Source organism: Cibotium barometz, chromosome 41, assembly GCF_041138505.1.
Source record: "Cibotium barometz isolate CiBa-2024 chromosome 41, ASM4113850v1, whole genome shotgun sequence".
In the NCBI taxonomy this organism is placed as follows: domain Eukaryota; kingdom Viridiplantae; phylum Streptophyta; class Polypodiopsida; order Cyatheales; family Cibotiaceae; genus Cibotium; species Cibotium barometz.
Genome location: NC_141086.1, coordinates 46,114,236 through 46,131,287, shown reverse-complemented (window position 1 = coordinate 46,131,287; position 17,052 = coordinate 46,114,236). Strand labels below are relative to the sequence as shown.

Here is a 17,052-nt window from a genome sequence, read left to right as displayed (position 1 = left end):
CTGGTCGTATCATCAATCCTTCCAGCCATGTCCTCCTGTAAATTGTAGCTTTTCTGCCCAACCCCCAGTGGAAAATCAGTCACCTGAAACTTCCTACGAGACTTTTGCTTCTACTTGACCTTTACATCCTCTCCTTCCTTCACTTTACCTTTCTTCTTGCTAGGCCCTACAGCATCCCTGCTTTCCCTTTCCTGTGGCATCCGTTTCCCCAAAGGCATCACATCAGCTTCTGTCTCCTTCGTCTTCTCAAGGGTGACCACATCTATCACCTTAGTTTTACCTTTCTCCTCATTTGTCAATCCACTGGTCCCTGCTTCATCTTTAATTTCAATTCCATAATCATTTGCCCTGTTGGGAATCTGAGAGGGTAAGGGATACATATCACCCCCCATTCGCTGAGGCTTATCACAGTCTGTACTTAGATGTCCAAGTTCACCACAATTCCAGCATGTAGGAATAAACCGTCTACCCCTGCCAAAACCACGACCACTTCCATAGCCTGCTGTCTGACACCTTCAACCCCTTCCTGATTATAACTTCTACCTCGGCCACGTCCACCACCTGTGTTCTCCATCATTTTCAAACTCAGATTCTTCATACAATCCACCATTTGCCTCATGTCCTGTTGAAGCCTTTCATCAGAAGCTGTAGTTGTAGCTGCTAACCTTGTCCCCATGTGGTATAGCATTATTCACCTGAGCTTCTGTCGGTTGCACTCTTTCCAGCACGGTTCTCATCGGTACCACTTCTACCCTTCTCATCGGTACCACTTCTACCCTTCTCATCTCAGGCCTCACTGCCACTGGAACCATCCCCACAGCTGGTTCATCCGTTACAATTTCCAATCCTTTGATCTGGCAATCTCCACTGCATCCTCATAAGACCTCGGCTTCTTTAATTTAACCTTCCAGTGAATGCCTCCCTTCAATCCTACAATAAAATGATCCTTCTTCATCATGTCCGGAGGTACTTGATCCTCCCCCAAAGCCCTGCACAAAGTCTCCCACAACAAAGAAAATTTCTTCACATAATCATCAATTGGCTCCAATTCACCCTGTGTCAACCCCTGCACTTCATGCCAAACTTTATCTGGATCCTCAACCTTCTTGAACCTGTTCAAAAGTGCAGTCTTCAATCCATCCTCAGTCATATCAATACATGGAACAGCAACCCTCAATGACTCCTCATAAGCTCTGTACCAAATCCTTGCATCCCCCTTCAAACATATATTCAGCAACCGCAATACCTGTACCGGCTCATTGATGTGATTGCTTATGCATGCAACCTCCATCCTTTCAAGAAAATCTGCTACATCTTCATTAGGACCACCAAAAACTCTGGATACGACATCATTTTGATCCCCAAGCTTCACTTCAAATCCAAAGAAAAACACCTGGAAACACCTTCCTTCAATCTCTCACTCTGGGGCATACACCCTCGTAAGAGAAATACCTGAGCTCTCCTCAGTCGAACAATCCCTGAGCTATCCTCAGAGTGGGGGCACCAGAAGAATGTGAGGTGAAAAAAAAAAGAAGAAAGACCATTGCCTCTATAGCCCTTCACCTCCCAAAACTTGGAAAATACAAACACAACGGAGGCACCACCGGCCACCACCCACCCACACCATAAAGATAGCTCAAAACCAACACAGACAACTGATCATTTAGCAAAAACATACATAGCACCATACACCATAAAACTCAGCAATAACACCAAAAACCAGGACTCTGGCCAGGATTTACTGCCAAGGGAATTCACCCTCGCGTCTGACAACCAAGCCTCTGTCTCCCGGTCTCTGCACTCTTCACCAGCCCTGGACCCTTATGGTACTGGCCCCTCTCACCTGTCTTCGGCACTACCAGCCACCTCTGCACAGCTGCTTTACGTGCCAGTGACACTTGAGACGGCTTCCAACTCTACATTGTACTCTAGGCTCTCTCTCTCTCTCGTCAGCATGCCTACAGTCATCGCCCACACAAAACGAGCCACTCCTCTCTTCAGAGGGCGCCCCACCAGCAACCCTCCTTCAGTAGCTCTCACTCTCTGTGTGTCGTGACCAGCAGCTTCGCCAACCCACAGAGCCTCTGCAGCTTTCCTTGCTTGTCAGCCTCTGCACAATCTCTTCAGCACCAGCATCAACTGCTCAACGCAGCACCTTCCTCTTGCATCCAACCCTTGCACCCTCAACTTCAGTCCCTTGCTAACAGCTCGACTGTCTTGCTCTCCACACTCGCTGCAGCACCTTCAACTCCCAAGCCGTCTTCTACAGGGCGGCTACTTTGTCTTCGTTCGGTGCCTGCTCGCTCCATCGAGAGCCACGTCTCTCCCTCTAGGCGTCTGCCTTTTCCACTTCAAAAACCCCGACTCGCCAGCCCGTCAACCCTCGCTCCAGGCGGCAACACCACCGACCGACTGCTTGCTCCCTTCACACCGATCGACTGCTTGCTCCCTTCACACCTGTGGCTGCCTTCGCTACAGCTCTGCGCTGAATCACCAGGGCGTTTCTCCCTCGCCAGCCTCCCCAGTCGCTACCAGCTCCTGTACCTGGAGGCGGCCACCTTCCTTCTTCACGTCTGTAGTAGCTGCACTCCAGAGCGACCCTCGAGCACCAACAGCTACTTCCTCTTCGTGCCGTCTACTGTTGCAGTGCCTCTGCTCAACGCAGTCTCTCCACTCTGCTCGCGTCTCCCTTCGCACGATCACCCGGGCGCCTTTTTTTTCAACGAGGCAGCCACACCTTCCTACTCGCTTTGCATCTTCGCCAGCCTTCCAGACGTCTTTGCTGGCAGCCATGTCAAATCTCCACGTAGCTACAAGCTGGCAACTTGTGGTATATATTATTTATTATTTCTTAAAGCCTCAAAATGATGGCCACCCACCCTTCATTGCCTTGCTTTCCTTATGCTTCAAGTTAACGTGCAACACCCATACTTTCCTTCCAAAACAGATGCAATATCTGCCCACAGCTCATAGTCAGCAGCATCAACTTACCAAACATGACCATCACAGTCGGTGCCATGCATTTGGCAACCACCCACACACCATACTGCTGCAATAAAAAACTTCCAAATCTCAAGCATCTGCTCCCAAAAAAAACGATACGCATACCAGCTCACTGCAAAACCATTTGCTCTGTACATTTGCCAGGGCATTCAGGGCAAAGTTTTATTGCATACCATGCACACCATATGTACACGGACTCAAAACACCTTTCAGATTTTCACCTGACACATGGCAAATCTTCTCGAATCTACATGGCCACCACATATCTTGACCGAGATATGTGACTATGGTAGCTTGACAGTGTGTGATTGGTCATAAGTTTAACTTGCCCAAGATACCCGGACACGAATTTGGGAACCTCAAAAATGTCCCACTTCATTCCAAACTACCACGAAGTAGCCAGCTTATCATGATACTACTCTCCTTTGTCTTAAAACTCTCAATTTCATATAAAGGTGTTTCCACCCATTACCCTTGAAGATGAAAAGTCTCCAGCTGGCCTTTCTTGATGTGGTGAAGGTTTTAATTTCTACATTTTAGAGTAAGATTGCAAGAATTGAGAGAAATTCTTGTACTCTCGCTTGATGAAATTAGGTGTGTGTGTGTGTGTGTGTGTGAGAGAGAGAGAGAGAGAGAGAGAGAGAGAGAGAGAGAGATTTTGGAAGGCCTATGATTAAGGTCAAGGCTTCTTCAATCTTACAAGTAGTTTGTTCCCCTTGAAGGATTATGAGAGAGAGAGAGAGAGACTTACACATGTGTGTGTGTGTGAGAGAGAGAGAGATTTTGGAAGGCCTACGATTAAGTTCAAGGCTTCTTTAATCTTAAAAGTAGTTTTTTCCCATTAATGGATTATGAGAGAGAGAGAGAGAGAGAGAGAGAGAGAGACTTACACACACACACATGTGTGTGTGTGTGTGTGTGTGTGTGTGTGTGTGTGTGTGAGAGAGAGAGAGAGAGAGAGAGAGAGAGAGAGAGAGAGAGAGAGAGATTTGAAGGCCTACAATTACGTTAATGCCTCTTCAGTATTACAAGTAGTTTTTTCCCCTTGAAGGATTATGAGAGAGAGAGAGAGATTCACATGCACCTACAATGAGAGACCCACAATTAAATTTAGGTCAATAGTCGTACAAGAAATTCACCATCAACAATGGTTATTATAAGATTTGGATAGAATTCTCACACACTTATGCTTTCTTTGATATTCGTAACCTAATGCAATATGCTTTCATAGTCTATACGAGTACAGTGTACTACTGTGGAATCCACTAAAGAGAGGGATAGAGGCTTTGGTACTAACCAAAATAAACATCATAAATTAAAATATCTCATTAAGAAATCATGAATAGCATCTTAAAAAATCAATCATGAGTAGTAGAAAGGTATTTAAGCATTTGGTATTTTTAATTACAGTTTTTCCCTCATGTTTAGCCGTTTAAAGGACAAACCAACAAAGTTTTGTACAATGTGAGCATCACTTTCTTGATCAAGATTGTATAGCTTTCTCAAATATACATTTTGGATCTGCCACATGGCAAAAAGTCCACGTTGAGGTCTCAATATAATGTGTAGTGGATCTAGCATATACTTTGAGTGTTGAGTCTAATAATAAGATACAAATTGTACACAAGTATAAAGTAACCACAAATTCCCATGTGGCACAAATCCATGTAGTAGTCTTAATATACTTGAGTAGCATGTCTAATAACATACAAATACATTGCTTTATTGTAAGGCTTCATATTCACTCCATGTAAGTATATCTACCTCTATATCTACAAATACATTGCTTTATTGTACGGCTTAATATTCACTCCATGTAATATATAAGTACATCTATTTCTATGTATAACTTAGCAATGGAAGATCTATCAAACTCCCCACCCACTCATGCACACACCCACACTAACTTCACATCCTCCCCTCTCCAATGCCCTCTCGTCAACCTTGCAACATTGCTATAAAGAAGTCCTTGATTTTGGTGGCTGTTCTTTAGGAATCCCTAAATTGAGACATTCAATTTAAATGTAGAGGCATCCACTACTATGTCTTACAACCAAGCTACTGCTAGAAGCTATTGACCTCGCCATGCCACCTGGATTAGTATAGTACCATATGTAATGTGTGTCTAAGCATTGTGGGTATATATGTAAAAAGGGACACTTGGCCTCTCTCATCCCTCCACATTTATGTGGTGCACATGGGAAATGAAGTGGATGGGAGGGAGGGCCTAGCTAAACGTGCATGCACCCAATATAACTTACAAGGTATCAGAGCTAGGGGGTAGATTTGCTCACAGACAGAGACTGGTGGTGCTAATCGACTAGTGGTAGAGCTATTCGACCTCTCAACATTCATGATGGAGCTCGTTTGGTAATACGACCAGAATGCATGTATGAGTAGGTGGACAAGCTTGTCGTCATGCCATATGTAATCATTCGGCTACAAAAAGGCAATGTGGGTAAACTAAGGGTACTAATCGTGACATAATCAATTGTGCAAGGAAGCCTCTAAGGCAGATCTCATCAATGTCTCAAGGTATTCACGTCTTAACTATCAACAGGGATGTTGGAAACTATCAACTTAGTCAAGCCATCTAGATTAGGATGATAGTCCCATATGAAATGTGTGTATCTAGGCATCATGGGTATATATGTAAAAAGGGACACTTGGCCTCTCTCATCCCTCAACATTTATGTGGTGTGCATGGGATATGAGGTGGATGGGAGGGAGCCTAGCGGACAATAGCCTCTATGTGCATGTGCCCAATTATACAACTTACAATACATAAACTTTTGCTTCTATTATCAATGAGTTTTTCTCTTACCATACTCTTAAATAACTTTGCATAACATTATAGCAAAGATTTGGTTTATACCCTTAGTAAGGAATGGATTCCACCTTTAGGATCTATAGTTACCTTAATTTGATTCATATCTACTTCATTAATTGAAGTTTGTCACCTATGATTGTGTGGCAAAAACTATTTTCAAAATTGTAATTTTTCCATGTTAAGTCCTTTCTACCTTATAATGTTTAGTCAGCCTTCATGATTCTTTCCCTTGGTTTTTGATTAGGCTCTTTGTGGCCTTTTTTTAAGTTTATAATAGGCGGTTCTTGGGTGCTCAAACATCAAACTCTACATGACTTCGCACATAATTTGGGCCACTAAAGATGTAATCGAGATTATTCACATTAGCCTTAAGATTATATATAATTCAACATCATCCTTGGCACCCATTGCACGTGTCTTTGGTGTAACATCTAGTATAGGTATATCTTCTTTTGTTAGGACTTTTTGTATGTTCATATTTGTTGTCGAGTTGCTTACTCTACACCACCCAAGTCTCATTAGGCGTCTCTTCCTACCTTAATCTTAATGCTTCATTTGTTGTGTAATACCTTATTGGTTTTTGAGGATCCACTTTGTTCATGCACATCCATGTGTTGCCTTACAATCTTGATGTGCTAGTAGCAATGTGCTAGCAAGCATGTCATCGTGTTCTCTTGCATGCTTCTTTGTAGGTCCATCGTCATGATGTTTCTTATATTATAATAGTAAAATAAAAAGAAACTTAATAAAGAAGAGAAATTGATTGTGTGTGTCTTGACATTCTTAATAAAAAAAGTATATTCATAATATTCTTAGGGCAAGTGGTGGTGGTAACCAATGTTGGTCTTTCTATCATTCTTGACATGTGCAAGTGTTTGATTCAAAACTTTCTTTTTTTCTAGAGGAGATGGTTGTTGCCCAACTTAGGCGAAGGTGGCATGGCATGTAATGATCATACCTTGAGCTCAGGGAGGCCTAAACCTTGATAGATCGCATGACCCCAAGTAGGGGCCCTTTTGGGCAAGCTGATCATGTGCATGGATTGCAGCCCAAGGAGGAGCCATGGAAAGATTTCCAAATCAGGGGACTTGATGGATCCTCTCAGAGGCCCTTAGATATCATGTGGCCTCCTCAAAGCATCCCAATGCAATAGCAATGGTAGGCACACATGTAGTTTTGATGACCTTCATCAAGGAACGTCTCCTTGTCATCAATAGAGCAACCCAGCCAACTAGGGGGCCACCCCTTCCATATCTCAAATGTATATTTGGATTGCTTTCAAAACAACATTGTGTTTAGTCCTATGGGTTGGTTTTCCTTATAACCTTGATTTTTCTAAAGGGGGCTTTATAAAGGTAGGTGAATACAAGTGAGTGGGTTTATAAAGGGGGCTTTATAAAGGTGAATACTCTAGAAGAGTAAAGGGGGCTTTATAAAGGTAGGTAATACAAGTGAGTGGGTAGTTAAGTGAATAAAGGTAGGTGAAGATGAAGGTGGGTAGGGGGCTTTATAAAGGTAGGTGAATATCAAGGTAGATAATACAAGTGAGTGGGTAGGTGAATATGAATGTAGGTAATACAAGTGAGTAGGTAAGTTTAGAAAAGTAAAGGATCTATAGTAGTTCCCCTTATTACCTATTCCACGTATTACTGAATTCACATAAGTGGTGAGTTTAGAAGAGTGGAAGTGTAGTGCCATTTATTGGTCATTATAGCCACACAAATATCTATGGTTATTCGGAGTGCTAATGTTATCACCCATTAGAGCAAAATATAATAATTCGAGGAAAAAAAATCGAATGTTCCAAAAAAAATTAGAAGAGTGGAGGCTCCATGGTAGTGCCACGTATGGGCAATTATGGAAACACAAATTTCTATGTGGTTTTTGCTAAATTTGGCACCCATAAAAGCGTAATATGATAATAAAAGCTAATGTCCACTTATTAGTGAATTCATGTGACTGGGTAAGTTTAGAGGAGCAGAGATTCCATGATAGTGCCACTTATTAGCCATTGTAGCAACACAAAAATCTATGGTTATTAGCAAACATTGGCACCCATAAATGCAAAAAGTAATATTGGCAAAAAAAGCAGTAGACTTCTTGTAGTATGGAAATGTACCCCTCAAGAACATGTTTTGAGCTAGAGATTTTTTTTGCAATGATCCTTAACCTTTTGTAGCCTTCCTTGGGGCTCATTGCCATGCATTATAACGTTATCCAAATTGAAAGAAAGCCTCTAAGATTTCTAAGATTATGATAGCATTTCATTTAGATTTCATTTCTTGTTTGAGCTTCTTTTCCATGTTCTTTTTTGGGATAGATCTTACACTTAGAAAACAATTTTGAAAACAAAATAAGAACACAAACTCCATATCTACAAGGCCAATTTTTGATGATAGATCCTTCCATACTTCACTAGCACCTAGCCGATGGGGTGACCCAACACAACCAAGATGACCTTTTTCTTATGAAGGTCACATTGCACTCAAAACAAAATGCCTCCTTAAGAGGTCCATGATTAAATGCCACAATTAAATGATAATACAAACCTAAAGTAGACATGAAAGCCTCCTTAAGAGGTCCATGATTAAATGCCTCCTAAAGAGATCCATAATTAAATGCCATGGTTAAATGATGATACACACCCAAAGCAGACATGAAAGCATTTTATATACGTAATTTAAAATGAATCCAATTGTCATTGAAAAATAAACATGATCATGCCTATTAGTATACAAAGAATTTTTATCACAATACACTAATGTCAAGCAATTGTTAATGTGTATTCATTTTCTTCATATGCCCAAGGAGTCAGCATGTAGCACCAATAAGTAAAGTCCATGTGTGGCAGTGACAATGATCACAAAAGCCTCCATAAATTTCTGCATATGAGAGAGAGTTAAGGGACGAGAGATTTGAACTCAAAGAATGCAAAATAATAATTTGAATTTCAAACATTTTCTAACCTTTACTAATGCTCCTACATGCCTCAATTGTGTTATGCACTCCTTAAAAAATGATTGAAAACTAAACAGTACCAAATGGGAATGAAAGATAGTTACACATTTACACAAACTTTTCCATCATGATACTATCTAAGAGGGGACTAGGACAAGTAAAACCACCATGCAAAACATTTTTAAGGCCTAAGAGAAGGGATAATCCTTACCAAAGTTGTGCCAGTATTTCCAACATCAATTTCCTTGCAAGCCAATCTACATCATTGTAGTGAATGTATATGTTAATACTCAAAATTAATTCAGTTGCCAAGTATATATATATATATATATATATATATATATATATATATATATATATATATATATATATATATATATATATATACATACATAAACTTAACTCATTGAAGATCACACAAATTGCGGATTATTGAGTGAATATTTCAAATAATATAATATAAGACAATCTAATATATATAAACTTAACTTATTGAAGATCACACAAATTACGGATTATTGAGTGTTTCAAATAATATAATATAAGGCAATGTAATCAAGACATCTCTACATAGCAGGCATTGCATGCGTGTAAGAGAAACACTTTCAAAATGGTAAAAAAAAACCCTTTATATGTCACACCATTGATTTAAAACAACAAGATAACTGTGCTGTTTGGAAGGGAAACCTTGAATTTGAATTGTGAATGTGTGTGCACATGCATGTGAGTGAGTGAGTGAGTGAGTGAGTGAGCGTGTGTACATGTGTGTGTGTGGGGGGGGTGTGTGTTGAGAGAGAAAGAGAGGTTGGGAAGTGTAACCAAAGAGAACCTTAAATATGAAAAAGAAAAAGAAAAAGCCTAGACTTGGTTCTAGACCTAGACATCTCTAATCTATATGATTTATTATGAATCAAAACATGCACCTTTGCTTTACATTGGTAAAAGTTTACATTGACCTTGAGTATCCCTAAGGGTTTGATAAACAAGGAATTGACAGAGCATGGACATGCAATCAAACTTGTCCATGCATGCCCATCATTTCTTAGTATGTAAAGATCCTAAGGCCTACATCTAGATCCATCATTTCTTGATATGTCAAGACCCTAAGGCCTCTTTTACAAGAACTCTCCCCAAAAGGGCATTGGTTATAAAAAAAGAAACAAGAAGGAAGGGAACATTTCCAAGCAACCTTTGGTAGGTTATAGTGATGCATTCAAATCTTTGGTAGGATATAGTGATGTATTTGAATTTTGCCATTTTTTTCTAAGAGAATTACTGGGATGATTTTGATAGCTAAAAAATGCTTGCATCTTCTCAGCTGCTTGTAAATTAGAGAAATCTTGCATGCTCTCTCTCTCTCTCTCTCTCTCTCTTATAGCATCATTCAAAATAAGGAATACCCACAAATTTTGATTGTTTTTTCAAGGAAGAATTCTCTTAATCGATGCCTCTACCAAAACCCTTATTTTACCCCTGACAGAGAAATCAAGCTTGCCTCCATGCATTAGCCGCGTGAGTGAGAGAGAGAGAGAGGAGGAGGAGGAGGAGGAGGAGGGGAGAGAGAGAGAGAGAGAGAGAGAGGAGTAGCGGGAGGAGGAGGAGGAGGAGGAGGAGGAGGAGGAGGAATTAATGATGCATGGGGTTACCCAAAGGCAATGAGCAGCAGCAACCAGGCTATGATAGCGGAAGAGCTACTGGCGGCAGCACTCTCATTACTCCAATTCCTGATCAGGTGAAGGGCGACTATGATCGACGCCACACCCACGGCCCCCGCGATGAGAGAGAATACCACGAAGTTGTAGGTGGCCTGATTTCCAAACGTAGCTGCAGTCAACAATCACCCACAACTCATTATCTTCAATCCCGCGCCTCAATAATATTATGTCCAAAGAATGATCTCCTCTCTCACACACACACACACACACAGAGATGAACTTACGCACGCCGTCCATCATGCTGTCAAGCGCCCACCCTGCAATGCCCAGCACGACCATAAACAGAGCGAAGTTTAGAAGGAGAATCGGAGCAATCAGAGATCGATCGAGGAGCCTTCGAGCCATGATTACGTTCAGATTAATATTATTGAAGCTCAAGCTTAGGTTAGGATCTGGCTCGAGAGAATTTGGCTATGGCTATGGCTATGGACGAAGCTGTTGAGCCACAGCTTTGGCTATGGCGACAAGGGCGATAATTAAGCTCAGATTACTATTATTGAAGCTTAATCTTAGGCGAAGATCTGGCTGAGGTTCAAAGCTTTGAGAGAATTTTGGCTATGGCTATTGGTATGGGTAGGGATGAAGCTGTTGAGCTATGGCGACAAGCGTGGGCGATAAGTAAGATGAAGACTCAGACGGCTTAAAGTTAAAGTGAGTACGAGAGCTGTTTGGTTTTGTTTGGGCATCTCTCACGAGGCAACAACATCCTTTCTTCTCTAGCCTTCCAAGTCTATATCGTTACTTTCCACCTCATATCTCTACATTATTCTTGCCCTTGTCATACACTATTATTCTCATTATTCTTGCCCTTTCCACAACATTGGCTTTGAATATATGTCATTTTATTTTGTCATGTGGGGCACGAGTGTACAAGGGGCATGCAGCAAGTAAAGCAGAACGGGTCCCCACTAAATATCACAATGCTCTCTTGGGTTGGACCCACTGCTTATCACAATGCTCTCACCTAGATCACCGTCATTATAACCACAACATCAAAAAAAAAAGAGAGCAGTTCTTTATAGGCTTGATTTGATGTTTTCATTAGTATAATATTAATTTAAAAAAAGATCTCCATCAAGAAAAAAAGTTGATTATGTGTCTTGATTTTTAATGGTTTTGTAGAAAAAGAAGATCTCAACCAACAGTGAATGTGTGTGTGTGAGAGAGAGAGAGAGAGACAGAGATTTCAGAAGGCCTACGATTAAGTTCAAGGCTTCTTCAATCTTACAAGTAGTTTGTTCCCCTTGAAGAATTGAGAGAGAGAGAGAGAGAGAGAGAGAGAGAGAGAGAGAGAGAGAGAGAGTTTCACATGCACCTACAATGGGAGACCAACAATTGAATTTAGGGCTATCATTCATACAAGAAATTCACCATCAACGGTTATCATAAGATTTGGATGGAATTCTCATACACTTCTTCTTTCTTAGATTTTTGTAACCTAATGCAATATGCTTTCATAATCTATACTAGTATGGTGTACTATCTTGGAGTCCACTAAACAGAGGGCTAGAGGCTTTACTAGTAACCAAAATAAACATCATAAATTAAAAGCTCTCATTAAGCAATCATGAATAGCATCTGAAAAATTAATCACGAATAGTAGAAAGGTATTTAATTATTTGGTATTTTTAATTACATTTTCTCCCTAATATTTAGTCTTTTAAAGAACAAAACAACAAATTTTTGTACAATGTGAGCGTCACTTTCTTATTCAAGGTTCTATAGCTTTCTCTGATATACATTTTGGATCTGCCACATGGCAACCTTGATGTCTCAATATAATGTATAGTGGGTCTAGAATATACTTGAGTCTTGAGTCTAATAATAAGATACAAATTGTACACAAATATGAAGTAACCACAAATTGCCATGTGGCACAAATCCATGCAATAGTCTTAATATACTTGAGTAGCATGTTAATAACATATAAATACATTGCTTTATTGTACAAGGCTTCATATTCACTCCATGTAACATGCTAGTATATCTACTTCTATCTCTACAAATACATTGCTTTATTGTAAAGGCATATTCACTCCATGTAACATACTAGTATATCTACTTCTATGTATAACTTAGCAATGGAAGATCTATCAAACTCCCCACCCACTCATGCACACACCCACACTAACTTCACATCCTCCCCTCTCCAATCCCCTCTCGTCAACCTTGCAACATTGCTATAAAGAAATCCTTGATTTTTGTTGTTCTTTAGGAATCTCTAAATTGAGACATTCGATTTAAATGTAGAGGCATCCACTACTAGGTCTTACAACCAAACTAGTGCTCGAAGCTATTGACCTGGCCATGCCACACCTGGATTAGTATAGTCTTATATATAATGTGTGTGTCTAAGCATTGTGGGTATATATAAAAAAGGACGCTTGGCCTCTCTCATCCCTCCACCATTTATGTGCTGTACATGGGATGAAGTGGATGGGAGGGAGGGGTAGGGCTCCACATGCATGCACCCAATAAAACTTACATGGTATCAAAGCTACGGGGTACATTTCCTCCTAGACAAACTGGTGGTAGAGCTATTTGACCTCTTGCCATTCATGATGGAGCTCGTGGCACTAAGGTAGAATGCATATATGAGTAGGTGGTCAAGCTTGTTGTCGTGCCATGTGTAATTGTTGGGCTAGAAAAAGGCTATGTGGGTAAACTAAGGGTACTAATCATGACATAATTAATTGTGCGAGAAAGCCTCTAAATCGGATCTTGTCAATGCCTCCAAGTATTCACGTCTTAACTGTCAGGGGGGGTTTGGTCGAAGATGTCGACTTGGTCGAGCCACCTAGATTAGCATAGTCCCATATGAAATGTGTGTATCTAGGCATCATGGGTATATATGTAAAAACGAACACTTGGCCTCTCTCGTCCCTCCATATTTATGTGGTGTGCATGGGAGGGAGGAGCCTAGCGGACAACGGCCTCTCTCTACGCACGCATGTGCCCAATTATACAACTTACAGCTAAAATACATTTTATCTTTCTATACTCTTCAATAACTTTGCATAGCATTATAGCACAGATTTGGATTATCAATACACCCTTAGTAAGGAATGGATTCCACCTTTAGGATTTATAACTACCTTAATTTGATTCATATCTACTTCATTAATTTAAGTTTGTCACCTATGATTGTGTGGCAAAAAACTATTTTTGAAATTTTAATTTTTCCATGGTAAGTCCATTATAACCTTCTAATGTTTAGTCAACCTTCATGATTCTTTCCCTTGGTTTTTGAGATTAGGCTCTTTGTGGCAGTTTTTTGAGTTTATAATAGGCAGTTCTTAGGTGCTCATACATCAAGTATTATAGACCATCTCAAACTCCCTAAACATAATGAGCTCACACATAAAACGATAATGAATCTCAATGTGTAAAACACATGATTCTCATCAATGGCCATGCAACTCCAGGGTTGTCAAATTACACCATTGTAGACTGCTTTTATAGAAACCTCTTTATCCACATTGCACCATTGTAGAAGGTTACTTATATGCCTTACCCATATCTTATAGAATCCTCTCTATCCACAATGACTCAAAAGCACCTCTCTTTGATGAGAGTGCAACAATGGATTGTTTCTTATTGACCAAAGAATTACAACCAAGAGAAAAAATATATATTTTTACTGAGTGCATGTCTAAATCACCTGCCCAATCTAATGCAAGAAACAAGTTGAAGAAAGGTACTAGAGGTTTTTGTTAAGCCTACAAGCTCACATAGAGAAAAATTGACCAATTATTAAAAGAAAACATTCAAAACTAGTTATTAGACACTCTTTTGCTTAAACATGGAGTGCCTTGATCACCTAAAGTCTACAGTGGCCAAGCATCAAGAATATTTAGTCTACCTTTACAACAGATGTCTTTGTAATGTCACTGTGTGTACATATCCTTGGGATGGCCACATACCTTGGATATCAAAGCTTGTAACATAATGAGCCCAAAAATAAGACCAAACATTCCTAACCTCGAGTCACAAACTATCTAGCAACCTTGTGTAAAAGGGCTTATAAACTATGTAAGACAATTTTCCTCTCTTCTCTCGTTTGATTTTGTAATTGTAACCCTTAAGCCTTCATAGAGACAATGAATGTGTGAGAGTTCTTTGCTTGTTCTCTAATATCTTGCCTATTCCTATCACATAGCTTGTATACTCTTCTTCTCTAATGTCCTATCACACATGAGTAAGAAAGAAAGGGAGTGAAACTAGGAGGTGCACACATAGCTTCTCCCATGTGCATTGCTCCATACCTAATGGAAGGAGAACCACAATTGAGTGGCAACAACGTGGGAACTCAATTTGAGTAGCTTCTAGCACTAGAAGATTTGAGCATTTTGGCTAAGAAGCAACCTAATGACCCTTGCATTATCAAGGGTAAACATTTTTAGAGCATGTCATGAAGAATTTCTTTAGCATACTTGCATTGCATTTTATTTCAATTCATTGATGTCATATTAGCTAGGTGTCTAAGGGAAACATTAGATTTCATGGATTTGTGTGTAGATCTAAGTGCTTTTTTATTTGTTTTGTGTTGTGAATCATGTAGGAGGTAGTATTGTACAAAGCATTTGCAATAAGTATAATGAAGAAATCAATTAAAAAACTATATGCTTGTACTCTTTTGGGATTTGTGTTGTGAATCTTGTTAATTTCATGAATAAAACAATAAAAACTTTCATTAATCTTGTTATATTCTCTTATTTCTTGCATTTTTATGTCATTTATCATTAGGAGTATGAGCCATCATTTGCATAAGAAGTGCAAAAGTTTTAAACCACGTCCATGTGCGACTTAACTAAGCTGCATGTGAATGAAGAGCCCAAGATTTTCTTATCCTCAACATAGAAATGAAATTTTGACATGTGGTAAATTAGGCTTAATCCACATATAACTTAGCTAAGCTACGTATGGATTTACTATGCTACACTTGGATAATCTACTTATGTTTTTTGCTAAACCTAGTTTGATTTTGCTAATTGACAAGTGATTTGGTACTAATTTGCTTGTAATTATCTACATATGGATTAGTATCCCCTCTTAATTTGTGTGTGAGTTAGTAATCACTAATCCACGTGGTTTGCTCGTGGTTTAAAAAGAAAACATATGTGATTTAGGACATTTCTAATCCGCATGGATTAGTCCACATGTAGCTTTGGCCTAATTTACCTTTGAATTAGCTAGCATGCATGGAAGGTAACAAATTTTTAGCCAAGCACTTTAGTAAATCCAAATATAGCTTGGGCTCATTTCCATTAATAAGAACCCACACAAGTGCATAGACTTTGAGATGGAAAGAGTCTAGAAATAGTGAAGAGGCATCCATAATGAACCAAGAAAACATGGTCGTGATAATCAAGTACCAACTCTACAAGCATGTATGCCTATGGAAACACAACTAAAGACTCAATCAATGTATTGCTCCAATGTCAGAAAAAAGTTTTTTTCTAACCAATGAAAAAAAGGATGACCTTGAAGTTGAACTGATTTTTATCGAAAAATTGCATAGCATAAGACATCATTGTCAACATGGACATCATTAAGAAGATGTTGGGAAGGTTGTACATCTATTTGTGACTTGTCAATGTGCACATTGATGCGCATCACCATGCAATACATCCATCCTCGTGCAATAAACCCTTATGTACACATCATGCTGCGAAAGTGATGCATGGAAATATGCATCTCGCCCACTATAACGGGATTTCACAGGATCATGTTGATGCATCTCGCCTCACGCGATCATGCTGATGCATCTCTCGGCCACATTTAGGATACATTCCACATTTAGGATACATTTCAGTGGGCTCATTTTGTCATATTCACAAGTGTAAAGGGTAGGATCACTTTAAAAAATGCCCCCTACAGGTGGCTTTGTGGCACCTTTAGATGTGTCAAAAAGACAAATATAGACGGCTGAAATCTATCCTTGGCCCACTATAATACAAAGAGTGGGTGATGCATGTGTGTCAACCCGTTTATAAAACCAAGCAGGCCGACAGGCAGGACTGGAGGAGCCGTGGGTTGTGTCATCTGGAGGCGTGTCTCCTAGAGTGGCTATGTTGTTGACAGACACAGCACTGGAACTTGTCCAAAGCTCTCGACTTCTTTATCAAAAACTGTCACTACAGGCTATTCCTCATGTTCTGCACGTTGTCATGTGGCCTCTCTCCTCTCAACGTGTTGTGCTGCAGCATGGTTATCTTTTCTCTACACACAGAGTCGCCTCCCCTCAGGCTTAGCACGATGGTACCGCACAACCTCTCAGTCAACCTGGCTCTCATCTCCTTGTTCAAGCTCAATCTCTCCTAAATATGCAACCAACATGTTTTTAATGCATTTATCAATTATAATTTGAAGTTTTGAACCTTTGAAAAATGAGTGTGTTTATATCTTTAAAAAGATGCAAGAAATGCCGAGAAAGGCTCCTTGTGCTTGGAAAGCCCACAACCTTCAAATTTTTGCCATTTTATAAGTCTCTGAGCTAGTTGTGTTTGTCAAAATGATGAGCACTCCTTTTTCTATACATTGAGG

The 17,052-nt window shown here is 39.9% G+C and overlaps 1 protein-coding gene across 1 annotated transcript; it reads right to left on the bottom strand.

Annotated features, from left to right (window-relative positions):
- Positions 1-8,486: 8,486 nt before the first annotated feature.
- On the bottom strand, positions 8,487-11,178 carry LOC147615004 (membrane protein PM19L-like). The gene is made up of 4 exons (XM_086780286.1): positions 10,731-11,178; positions 10,438-10,615; positions 9,003-9,048; positions 8,487-8,715 (listed from the first exon to the last, which is right to left on the bottom strand). The coding sequence occupies exons 1-4, from the start codon at positions 10,849-10,851 to the stop codon at positions 8,629-8,631; spliced, it is 432 nt and encodes a 143-aa protein (XP_086636412.1). The 5' UTR covers positions 10,852-11,178; the 3' UTR covers positions 8,487-8,628.
- Between the last annotated feature and the right edge of the window lie 5,874 nt (positions 11,179-17,052).